This window comes from Microcebus murinus, chromosome 2, assembly GCF_040939455.1.
Source record: "Microcebus murinus isolate Inina chromosome 2, M.murinus_Inina_mat1.0, whole genome shotgun sequence".
Lineage (NCBI taxonomy): Eukaryota > Metazoa > Chordata > Mammalia > Primates > Cheirogaleidae > Microcebus > Microcebus murinus.
In genome coordinates, this window is record NC_134105.1 from 115,025,744 (window position 1) to 115,038,314 (window position 12,571).

The 12,571-nt window shown below is 36.0% G+C and overlaps 1 protein-coding gene and 1 pseudogene across 5 annotated transcripts in view; one reads left to right on the forward strand and one right to left on the reverse strand.

The window, feature by feature from the left end:
* Window positions 1–12,571, forward strand: part of DCAF6 (DDB1 and CUL4 associated factor 6) — a 132,466-nt gene that overhangs the window by 112,990 nt on the left and 6,905 nt on the right. For all 5 annotated transcript variants that reach the window (XM_076000362.1, XM_076000363.1, XM_012783873.3 and 2 more), the window contains 3 exons: window positions 7,547–7,685; window positions 10,015–10,171; window positions 10,788–10,876. In XM_076000362.1, coding sequence (XP_075856477.1) covers window positions 7,547–7,685; window positions 10,015–10,171; window positions 10,788–10,876 — 385 coding nt within the window. The remainder of the gene's footprint in view (window positions 1–7,546; window positions 7,686–10,014; window positions 10,172–10,787; window positions 10,877–12,571) is intronic.
* Window positions 2,856–4,097, reverse strand: LOC109730365 (cytochrome c-like; annotated as a pseudogene).

Consider the following 12,571-nt stretch of genomic DNA (forward strand, 5'->3'; position numbering starts at 1 on the left):
TTCCTCCATTGGATTGGAATTTATACTCTTTGTTACTATTACTTTTTTTACTTCTGAAATTTCCCCTTATTTAACTATAGCATCTTGTATAAATTTTAAATTATGTGTCAAATAAACATAACATGTCAGAAAATAATTATCTCAAAAACAGCTTTGCAAATATTTAGGCTTTTAATAGATATTTGTTTGCTAATTGGTTTTTTTTTTTTTTTTTTGGAGACAGTCTTGCTTTGTTGCCCAGGCTAGAGTGAGTGCCGTGGCGTCAGCCTAGCTCACAGCAACCTCAAACTCCTGGGATCGAGCAAGCCTTCTGCCTCAGCCTCCCAAGTAGCTGGGACTACAGGCATGTGCCACCATGCCCAGCTAATTTTTTCTCTATATATATATTAGTTAGCCAATTAATTTCTTTTTATTTATAGTAGAGACGTGGTCTCGCTCTTGATCAGGCTGGTTTCGAACTCCTGACCTCAAGCAATCCGCCCACCTCGGCCTCCCAGAGTGCTAGGATTATAGGCGTGAGCCACCGCGCCTGGCCTGATTGGTATTCTTATATATACATCATTTTCATTTGATCACTTTACAAACTAAATTTCAAATTTATTATTTTCAGTGGTATATACTTTCAGTATTTCTTATGAGATTTCTTTTAGGAAAGTTGTTTTAATGTATTCATTCTAGGTTTATTCACTTCTTTAGAACTGTTAGCTGAGTGAAATACTTACAGTAAGTCCTCACTTAATGCCATCTATAGCTGTGGTCTCCAGTGCCCAGTTGGTGGCCTGTTAGGGACCAGGCCACAGAGTTCCACCTACTGGCGTCTGTGGAAAGACTGTCTTCCATGAAACAGGGGGTGGGGGGACACAGCAAGAGGTGAGTTGTGGGCCAGCCAGCAAAGCTTCATATGTATTTATTGCCATTTCCTGTCGCTCACATCACTGTGTGAGCTCCACCTCTTCCCCCGCCCCCCTCCCACCGTCCATGGAAAAATTGTCTTCCATGAAACCAGTCCCTGGTGCCAAAAGGTTGGGGACCCTTGTTCTATAAGTTCTTGGAAATAGTGACTTTAAGTAAAACAACATATAATGAAACCAGTTTTACCATAGATTAATTGATATAATAAGAGTTACATTCAGACAACATATTTCTGGTCGCAAAAATATCACCAAATTGCTAAGACAAGACCAAAACATTTCCAGTATTAAACATTGAAATAATGTAAGCTGTACATACATTTAAGAAAGATTAATAAAAACAAGTAAGATAATTATTTACCCAGTTGTTCCAGGCGAGGGTGGCCAGAGCCTATCCTGGCAGCTCAGGGCACAAAGTGGGAACCAACCCTGCACAGGATGCCATCACATAGCAGGGCCACTCACACACACACCCACATTCATTCAGACTGGGACAGTTTAGACTTGCCAGTTCACCTAACATGCACATCTTTGGGATGTAGGCAGAAACTGGAGTACTCAAAGAAAACCCACAAAGACATGAGGAGAACGGGCAAACTCCACACAAGACAGTGGCCCCAGCCAGGAATCAATTTGTGTTCTTGTTAACGTTATATCAGAACAACATCGAACAAATTAACATTATCTGCGGACCTGCTGTATGTGATTGTATATATGGTTATAACATCTGTTGTTACTTTATATCTTCTAATTTATAACATGTGCACTATAAGATTTTTCTCTCTTTTAGATAATTTTCCTACAATGGGATAGTAGTAACTTACCTAATCATTTTTTTTAATTTGAGAAGTGTTAAATATTCTTCATTTGGTATTACACATAAATCATACTAAAATGGCTTTCAATAAGGAAAAGGCAGCATTTTAGATACAGGGAATTCTAATTAGATTGGCATAGTTAAGACCAAAAATATAAAGTAGACATTGCTACCTTATCTTCAACCCTTGCCGTTAGCAGGCTAATGAATACAAATTAAAACATGGGGCTCTTGCTTGGTTCTGAGACAATGAAGGGATTTCCCTGGTATTTAAATATATTTATATAACCAGTTATGTCTAAATGTAAACCAGTCTCCAATAAGTTTTTGAGATGGCATTCACCATCTTTGGGAAAAGTTGAACATTACTAATCAGGTTAATTAACATTACTAATCAGGCAGAAACAGTGTTAGCATTTGCTAAACTGGAATTATTAGGTCATTAAATATGAAATGTCCGATTTCAAATCAAAACTTGAGTTTGTTATATCTCAAACAAGAAGCACTACAATTAATCAAAGTACATGCCTAAACTATCAACACAGTTTTGCCATCTTAACAGTAGCTTGTTTATGCCAGTAGCGAAGAATCCCTAGAGAGCAAATGGTGATGAAATTGCAAAAGGCATTTTCCACAACTTGTTGAGAATTAAATATTTTTCCTTGCAAGAAGTGGCCCAAAGCCTGGAAGAAGTGGTAGTCAGTTGGTGCAAGGTCTGGTGAATACAGTAGATGACAAAGTTTCCACGTCCAGCTTCTGTAGTTTGAGCAGCATTGTTTGTGTGATGAGCAGCATTGTTTGTGTGACGTGTGGTTTAGTGTTATCTTGCAAGAGGATTGGCCTATCTCTCTTGACCAGTCTCAGCTGTTTAATTGCAAGCATCCTCATCATTTCATCCAGTTGTTTGCAGTAGACATCACTGTAATTGATCAACCAGGTTTCATGAAGCTGTGGTGTACCAGCACTGGACTACCAAACTGACACCATTAGCTTTTTTTGATGAATATTCAGTTTTGGACTGTGTTTCGACACTTCCTCATTATCCAACCTTTGTGCCGAATGCTTGTGATTGTCCAAAAGAATCCGTTTTTCATCACACATATAAGTAAAAATACAGTGTAGAAATGGTTTGCCTTTATATCGTGACAGCAAAGAAAGACAAGCTTTGAGATGATTTCTTTTCTGACTCGTTTCATTCATGTGGTATCCATCTATCAAGCTTCTTTACCTTACCTATATGTTTCAAATGGGCCAGAATCATTGGAATAGTAACATCAAACCTTGCTGCTAATGCACGTGTAGGTTGAGATAGATTTGCTTTCACCTACAGCCTTCACCTCACCATTATCCACCTTGGTCTCGGATCATACTTGGCTCATTTTCAAGATTACTATCACCAGAACGGAACTACTCAAACCATCGATTTATTGTGCTTTCTTTAGCTAAATCCATCCCAAACACTTGGTTGATATTTCGAGCTGTCTGTGCAAGATTAGTTTCACGATAGAACTCATATTCAGAAATAACATGAATTTTTTACTTATCGATGGTTTCACAAAAATTGCTCTAAAAAAATTTGAAAGATAATCACAACCAAACTGTGCATTTGAAAGAATGAGGATGTACCTTCACAATAAAAGTAAAACAAGAAGGGTCAAAGTGAAATGTCAGAGATATCAACTGTCAAATTTAGCACTTAAGGAAATTGGACATTTCATGCTTAATAACCTATCAAAATTTTTAAAAAGATCATATTCATTTAATCATAATCCAGTCTTATTTAAATGAGGACTGTCTAACAAAAATATTCTGAATTCTGATATATGAGATCAATTAAATTATAGATAATAAAAAAAGTCATGAGACATTTCTGTTCCATAATAAATAAGGCAGTGGCTAATTATTTTTTACTCACTAATAGTTTTTTGAGATACGTTATCAAATCTGCCCTTTCTGCCTTCTTATTAATGCACCAAAGGTCATTTTTGTTCCAGGGATGTACTTCTTGGGATTCTCCACATGTTCCAGTGTATTCTATCCCCAGGTGATGTCTGCCTCTGTCCTTACTGGCATTTGTGTAAGAGAATCCAGCACCCTGACCGTCTTCCGCCCAAAGAGAGCATGAAGATTTGTCCCACTCTTGTGCTTTTCTCCTTTTCCCAAGGTGTGGCACTGGCCACATTTCTGAGCCAAAATCTTCCTACCTTTCTCAACATCACCCATGTTTAATTCTGTCTTTTGTTGCTGGTGCTACAAATGTTCCCACTTGAAAGCCAGATATATTCATGTAACAAGTTATATAAATCTAAATATAATCTTTGATCTAAACTGTCTAATATAAACTGTATAATTTAAGACCCAGATTTTAAAATTATTCTGTATAAGGACAGTTAAGCTAAACAACTTTTTGAATTAACATTTATGCTTCGGTATAGTCCTCATTAATTCTTAATAATTATTATCTCATTACTAATACAGCCTTAATTTTGCCCATACATCTAATTTTAAATGATTTGAGCTGTCATCTAAATTATTGTCACTTATTTTTTTTTTCCCATTTATAGCTCTTAGGTCCTTTGGCTTTCCAGCAAAGTTATTTCCTCTGCTACCTGATAACTACTTTCTTAGCAAAAAAGTTTTTTCTTTATTGATTTCTTGCTAATAACATATTTTTAAATTATTCATAGTGTTTTCTTTTTTCTTCTACATTAAAAAAGAGAGAGATATCCAACCACATTAATTATGTCTTTTTTGAGAACATTTGCCTTTCCCATTCCCACCTCTCAATCAGAAAGAGATAATCAGAGTAAACTAAACATGTCAGCTTTCTGTTTGAGAGTTTCTAACTATATCTAACTTAAAAACTTACGTGTGGCCGGGCGCGGTGGCTCACGCCTGTAATCCTAGCTCTCTGGGAGGCCGAGGCGGGCAGATCGCTCGAGGTCAGGAGTTTGAAACCAGCCTGAGCAAGAGCGAGACCCCGTCTCTACTATAAATAGAAAGAAACTAATTGGCCAACTAATATATATAGAAAAAATTAGCCGGGCATGGTGGCTCATGCCTGTAGTCCCAGCTACTTGGGAGGCTGAGACAGAAGGATCGCTTGAGCCCAGGAGTTTGAGGTTGCTGTGAGCTAGGCTGACGCCACGGCACTCACTCTAGCATAGGCAACAAAGCAAGACTCTGTCTCAAAAAAAAAAAAAAAAAAAACTTACGTGTGGACTCCGTTTTTAGACATACTTAGCATGGAAATATGTCTATGTAATTCAGAGTGTACCATTTTATTTTATGAAAAAGAAATTTATCTTTTTATTATAAAAAGTAATTGTTACATGATTATTATTTTTAAAATTCTTATGAATAATTTGGTGTCTTTCTATGCATATATATATTTTTTATGAATTATTCTTAAGCCTGTGTTTTGAATTCAGTTAATATAATGTTGATATCTTTCATATAGTTGTTTATGGGTCTTCCTTATCCTTTTTATTGGTGATGTAAGTATTCTAGTGTACAGATGCACCATAATTTATTTAACACATTCTTTCTATGTAAACATTTAGATTATTTCCAGTCTTTCTCAATTACAGTTCTGCAGTGAAAAAAATTATATATTTGCATACGTAAATTTTTCTACAGTATACATTTTTTAAAGTAAAATTGCTGAGTCAAAGCTTATACATGTTTTAAGATTTAGTATATGTTATTTAATTTCTCCTCAAAAATATATTGTACTGAAACTTGACTTTATTGCTGTTGGGAATGTAAGTTTGTACAACCACTTTGGAAAACTACAAATAGACCCTAGCTTTAGTAGTATCTGTCTGTTAAAGCTGAACATTATTCACATGCTGTGGTCCAGCAATTCCTCTCCTAGGTATATATCCAACATAAATATGTATATATGTTCATCAAAAGACATGACCAAATGTTAATAGTAGCCCCATTTTAATAAATACTATAAACATTCTGAAATTATGCAGGCAATAGGAAAAAGAAAATACTATAAAAAACCCAATGCCCACTAATAGTAGAATGGATAAATAAATTATGTTTATAAAAAGTAATACTCTACAGCAAAGAGGATGAATGAACTATAGCTAAGTGTAGCAATATGGATGAATCTTAAAAACAATTTTGAGCTAAATAATACATGTTGTATGATTCTATTTAAGTGAAGTTCATAAACAGGCAAAATTAATCCATGGTATTAGAAGTCAGAATAGTGATTTCCTTTGAGGGGAAAGTAATCATGGGAATGGGGCACGTAGGAGATTTCAGGAATTCTGGTTATGGTCTGTTTCTCAATACTGGTGCTGGTTAGATGGGCCTGTTCCATTTGTGAAAATTCATTGAACTATGTACCTTATGATTTTGTACCTTCCTGTGCATGTGCTGTATGTCAATGGAAAATTTACAATAAAAGAATACGCTTTTAAAATATGTACAACCACTTTCAAACTTCTACCAATAGTACCTGTTTTCCTGAACTCTTGCCATTCTTGATAGACATAAAAATCTGTTCAGTCTGATAAACATAAAAAGACATGAATTTGGTTTTTTTTTATCTTATTAGTGAGACTGAGCATCTTTTTGTACATTTATCTGTTAAGAAGTTCATTTTTCTTACTGATTTGTGAACTTTTAAGATATTATGAACTTTTGGCCTATTTGTCAAAATATATTTTAAATAACAGATTCAAAGTAACAAAATTATTAAGTAATATCGTATGTTAGGAGCAGTTTCTTTTAATAGTTAAATCAGTTTTAAAAAGTCATTTAGGGACAGATGTGGTGGATCAGACTTACTTGTAATCATAGCACTCTGGGAAGCTAAGCAGGGAGGATCACCTGAGCTCAGGGATTCGAGACCAGCCTGAGCAAGAACAAGACCGACCCTATCTCTATTAAAAATAGAAAAATTAGCAGGGCATGATGGTACACACCTGTAGTCCCAGCTACTGGGGAGGCTGAGGCAGGAGAATCCTTTGAGCCCAGGAATCTGAGGTTGCTGTAAGCTAGGGTGACTCCATGGCATTGTACTCCTGGTGACAGAGGGAGACTCTGTTTCAAAATAAATAAAGAGTCCTTTGTTCTTCATATTAGTCCTTTGTTCTAATTTGGTATTCTGTTATCAAATTAGTTCTTAAGAGGTTACAATCTGCCTCATTAGTTCTAAATCTTTAGTATAGTGTTCATAAAGAAATGATGCTATTTGAAGGTCCTTGTCTTATTGCTGATATATTAATATTTATTCTCTTTTTCTTGAGTAATCTGTTCTTGGAACATCTTTAGACAATATTTTAAATAAAATCTCAAAACATAAGTATATCCACTGTTTATATGTTATCCACTCCTTATATGTTACCCTTAGTTTTTTTTGTTTGTTTGTTTGTTTGTTTTTTTGTTTGTTTCTCTTTATACCTTTACTTTTCCTAATATGGAAAAGAGGAGAAGAAAGAACATTGAATATAATTTATTTGTAGTTAAATTGCACATGAATTTTGTCTGTATTATGTTTTTACAAAATAGCCCTTTAAAAACCAGTGTGCCGCATGCTATTTCCTTTACTTTTCAACCAGTACCAAATTTCTAAGTGACCTCTTAACTAAAATACTTTGTTGTAGTAACTCGACTAGTCTGATATCTCACTGCTGTGTCTGCCTCTTAATGCTTTTGGTTGGGGGTGCCTTATTGAGATAATGTGTTTAAATATTTTCTAGACTCACTATATTTTAAAGTTCCTCATTATCATTCTGTAGTGTCTTGTTAATTTTTTAATTTATTTTTGGATTTTGTTTTGTTGTGTAATTCATAGACGCTCTGCTGTTGCCCGCATTCAGGAGTTCTTCAGGCGGAGAAAGGAAAGGAAAGAAATGGAAGAATTGGATACTTTGAACATTAGAAGGCCACTAGTAAAGATGGTTTATAAGGGCCATCGCAACTCCAGGACAATGGTACTGAATTCTTACAGCATTCTTTGGTGAAATTGCAGTTTATAATATGAATGTTTTTTCCCATAACGATTATCTTCTATATTGCCAGTATTATTTCAATATTACATTGTTAAACCTTTACAGTTATCTCTTTATTTAAACATGGCTCTTGGCCGGGTGTGGTGGCTCATGCCTGTAATCCTAGCACTCTGGGAGGGTGAATCGGGAGGATTACTCGAGGTCAGGAATTCAAAACCAGCCTGAGTGAGACCCCGTCTCTACTAAAAATAGAAAGAAATTACTTGAACAACTAAAAATATATATACAAAAAATTAGACTCTATCTCAAAAAAAAAAATAAACATGGCTCTTTTAGTCTTATATTGTGAAAGATTATTATTTTTTTACCATAAAACCATAGTCTACTAAAGAAATATATGTAGATTTTTTAAAATTTTAGCTTATGCCAGTAACCATTGCATCTTTTTTGCTGTTTCACATTTGCTGTCTACCTGAAAGGTTTCTAGTAGATTTTTTTAAGCTCATATTAGCAACCTCTGTTAGTTTTGGAGAGGAGGATTTGGACTTAGGTAATCCAGGTTGATTGCAAAATATAGTAAGACTACTTTAAAACTCTTTTGCCTGGGTGTGGTGGTTCACGCCTATAATCCTAGCACTCTGAGAGGTCTAGGTGGGAGGATCACTTGAGGTCAGAAGTTTGAGACCAGCCTGAGCAAGAGCAAGATCCCATCTCTACTAAAAATAGAAAGAAATTATCTGGACAACTAAAAATAGAAAAAATTAGCCAGGCCTGGTGGTGTGCACCTGTAGTCCTAGCTACTCCGGAGGCTGAGGCAGAAGGATCGCTTGACCCAGGAGTTTGAGTTTGCTGTGAGCTAGGCTGACACCACGGCACTCTAGCCCGGGTAACAGAGCAAGACTGTTTCAAGAAAAAAAACAAAAAAACCCTTTTAAAAAGATTGACAATTGAGGGTGGAGGGGGCATGGGCAATATATGTAACATTAACACTTGTACCCCCATAATACGCTAAAATTAAAATAAAAAGATTGATAATTGAAAATGTGTTTTAGGCACTCTGGGAGGCCTAGGCGGACACATCGTTTGAGCTCAGGAGTTCAAGACCAGCCTTAGCAAGAGTGAGACCCCATCTCTACTAAAAACAATAGAAAGAAATTAGCTGGGCATGGTGGCGCATGCCTGTAGTCCCAGCTGCTCAGGAGGCTGAAGCAGTAGGATCGCTTGAACCCAGGAGTTTAAGGTTTCTGTGAGCTGAGCTGACGCCGCGGCACTCTAGCCAGGGCAACAGAGTGAGACTCTGTCTCAAAAAAAAAAAAATAGAGGCTGGGCGCAGTGGCTCACGCCTGTAATCCTAGCACTCTGGGAGGCAGAGGCAGGCGGATTGCTCAAGGTCAGGAGTTCAAAACCAGCCTGAGCAAGAGCAAGACCCTGTCTCTACTATAAATAGAAAGAAATTAATTGGCCAGCTAATATATATAGAAAAAATTAGCCGGGCATGGTGGCACATGCCTGTAGTCCCAGCTACTCGGGAGGCTGAGGCAGTAGGATCACTTGAGCCCAGGAGTTTGAGGTTGCTGTGAGCTAGGCTGACACCACGGCACTCACTCTAGCCTGGGCAGCAAAGCGAGACTCTGTCTCAAAAAAAAAAAAAAAAAAACATAGAAAGGATTGTTTTGTTTTCAGAGTTTTTATTCTATTTTCATAATAAAATACTGCGGCCCCAAGGAAAAAATTTTTTTTCTAGTGTGGCAATGTGTTAACACACTGTAAATATAGCATTAAACAAAGCAAAGTTCCTATACTCATAGTTTAAGAAACTAGAAGACAAAGACTCACATCAGTTTTTTTGTTTTTTGTTTTTTTTTTTGAGACAGAGTCTCACTTTGTTGTCCAGGCTAGAGTGAGTGCCGTGGCGTCAGCCTAGCTCACAGCAACCTCAATCTCCTGGGCTGGAGTGATCCTTCTGCCTCAGCCTCCCGAGTAGCTGGGACTACAGGCATGTGCCACCATGCCCGGCTAATTTTTTTTATATATATATTAGCTGGCCAATTAATTTCTTTTTATTTATAGTAGAGACGGGGTCTCGCTCTTGCTCAGGCTGGTTTTGAACTCCTGACCTTGAGCAATCGGCCCGCCTCGGCCTCCCAAGAGCTAGGATTACAGGCGTGAGCCACAGCGCCCGGCCCACATCAGTTTTTAATTTTACTATTTTCTAAGCCAGTTTGTTTTTTGAACATAAGAATAGCGTAATTCTTTGTTTTAATAACTTTGAATTGAATTTTCTTATAACTTACTTTTTTTAAACCCTTAGATAAAAGAAGCCAATTTCTGGGGTGCTAACTTTGTAATGAGTGGTTCTGACTGTGGCCATATCTTCATTTGGGATCGGCACACTGCTGAGCACTTGATGCTTTTGGAAGCTGATAATCATGTGGTCAACTGCCTACAGCCACATCCATTTGACCCAAGTAAGATGATCTTTTATAGGGCAATGACTAAAAATTGTATGATTCATCATCTCCAATTTTTTCCTAGTTGTTAATGTTGTAAGAATAGTCCAAATTATCCTAGTAGGCACCACTAGAGTAAATTATAGCTCTACTTAGATTTAAAACAGAAAGCACCTGTAATCTGCTTTTGGCAGAAAGCATAAGGAAATGGGTTAAGCTGTTTATTCTCCTAATATTGCTTCTACATTTTATCAGCCATAAGAGGTTTGACATGACAACTTTTTACTACTTACCCAGCTGAACCTCCAGTTCTTTTTAGTCTTCACATAACTGAATTAATTTATCAGAACAAAAGCATTGGATGCCTTCTGTGTGAAATTGCCCAAATATCTCATAAAAGAACAATGAGTAAGACAGAAATTTGAGTGACTTCAAGATTGTCTTATAATTTTGTTCTAGGGTAAGTTTTAGGAAATCTTCAAAATAACATTTTCAAGTAACAGTTACATGTATAGGCACAATTTCCATTCAAGCTCACTTTTGCTGTATACATACACATATGCATAATATATGCATGTCTGGAATGAGTGGCATGTTTCTAAGCATTATATTAACATGTAAATTTTACTTCTAGTTCTAGCCTCATCTGGCATAGATTATGACATAAAGATCTGGTCACCACTAGAAGAGTCAAGGATTTTTAATCGAAAACTTGCTGATGAAGTAAGATATTTACTATACTTATTATTTATATATATTTCAATTTATTCCTAAAATGCTTTCCTAAGAAAAATCAAAGCAGTTTACTATTAGTTGCTAACATAAAACAAGTCAATGCAGTTAAGGAGATCAGATTTTAAGAAAAATTAAAATAAAAACATGGCTATAATACTAGGGAGTTTTATAAAATTGAAATAGCAGCTTACTAATTATAATATTAATTATTAGAAATAACAGATTAGATATATTGTAGTTTAAGAAAATAGGTTTGACTCTTTGTGCTGTTATAATAAAGAATCACAAAAATATTCTGTCTTTTTAAGAAAACAATTTTACTATATTCTCCATAATCATAGCCATTTTTCTAGTTTGAGTTTTTCTTAAACAGGAAATGGGACTTTCTCTTTCAGAATCAGAAAAGAACAAATTATTGGAGAATCTTTTCCTTTCTTAATTATATTTTAAGATTTTTAAGCTTCTTATTAAAGCAGTCATTTTCAAACTAAGTTCTGTGGTACTCTGGGTTCCTTATGGGATTAGGAGAGGGAAGGTAGATGATAGGAAGGCTGAACTCTAAGCCTTTCCTTCCCAACTTCAACCAGGGCTTTTTGTTGTTGTTGTTTTTATTTAAAATTTTTTTTAATTTTTACTTCTTTTTTTTTTTTCTTTAACATTAACATGTGTAGCGGATAACAACCAGGGTTTTTATTTGTGTGTTTCCATATATCTTCTCAAAATGCAGGTCCATTGCTAAAAATGTTAGTAAGTAGGCAAACCACTACTGTAGACCAAAGTTGACAGTCTATCGCACAGTTCCCACATACATTTTCATTTATTGAATAGACATTTATAAAACACTTGATGTACACAAGTGCTGCGTTTAAAAAGCGAAAGGCCTACCCTCAAACTGGGAAAGACAGACATGTAAACAAACAACCAGAACATACTGTAGTGGGATCAGTGTCAGAGGTGAATGTGTAGTGTTTTGGAAGCCTGTAGAAAGGGCAAAGCTGTCTTTGTAAACAGGACAGATAGGATGAAAAAGTCTTCACAGAGAACATAAGAGTTGGACTGCAGTTTGAGAAGTAGTAGTTCACTAGGCAGAGAAGGAGCAGAGGAGTATTTGAAACAGGATCAGCATATGCCAAGTTATTATAAGGTAAATGAACCATCCGTGTGCCTGAGTGTATGTGCAAAAGTAGCTCAGTTGGACTCAAGATGTAGGTGGGGACAAGATTATAAAGGGCCTTGTGGGGCACCCTAATCAATTGGGGATTATTATATCATTGAGGAACTATTAATCAGAGTAGCATTCCTCTTCCTCTCATGCTCTTTCTTTCTTCCTTTTTTTCCTTCACCATGTTCTTTGCTTTTCCTCTTTCTTTTTTCCTTTGCTCATGATTAAACATTAGATCCCTAGATGTTCATGAGTATTCATTTGGTCCTATTCTTAGTACTTAAGACAATTCATTGTTAACTCTTGCCACAAAGTTTATTTTTCAAGACTGCTTTGCCTCAGTAAAGGTAACGTCTTCTCAAGGGATCCAAGTGACCCAGGGATAATAATTTAACTCTGTTGTATCACTGAAATATCAGTTCTGCAATAGAGGAAACTAATGAGACAACACAAAGTAGACTGCTCTGGGAAACACAAGTAAAAGCTAAACTGAATTCTTGAATGTTTTAAGTGGCCTCAAA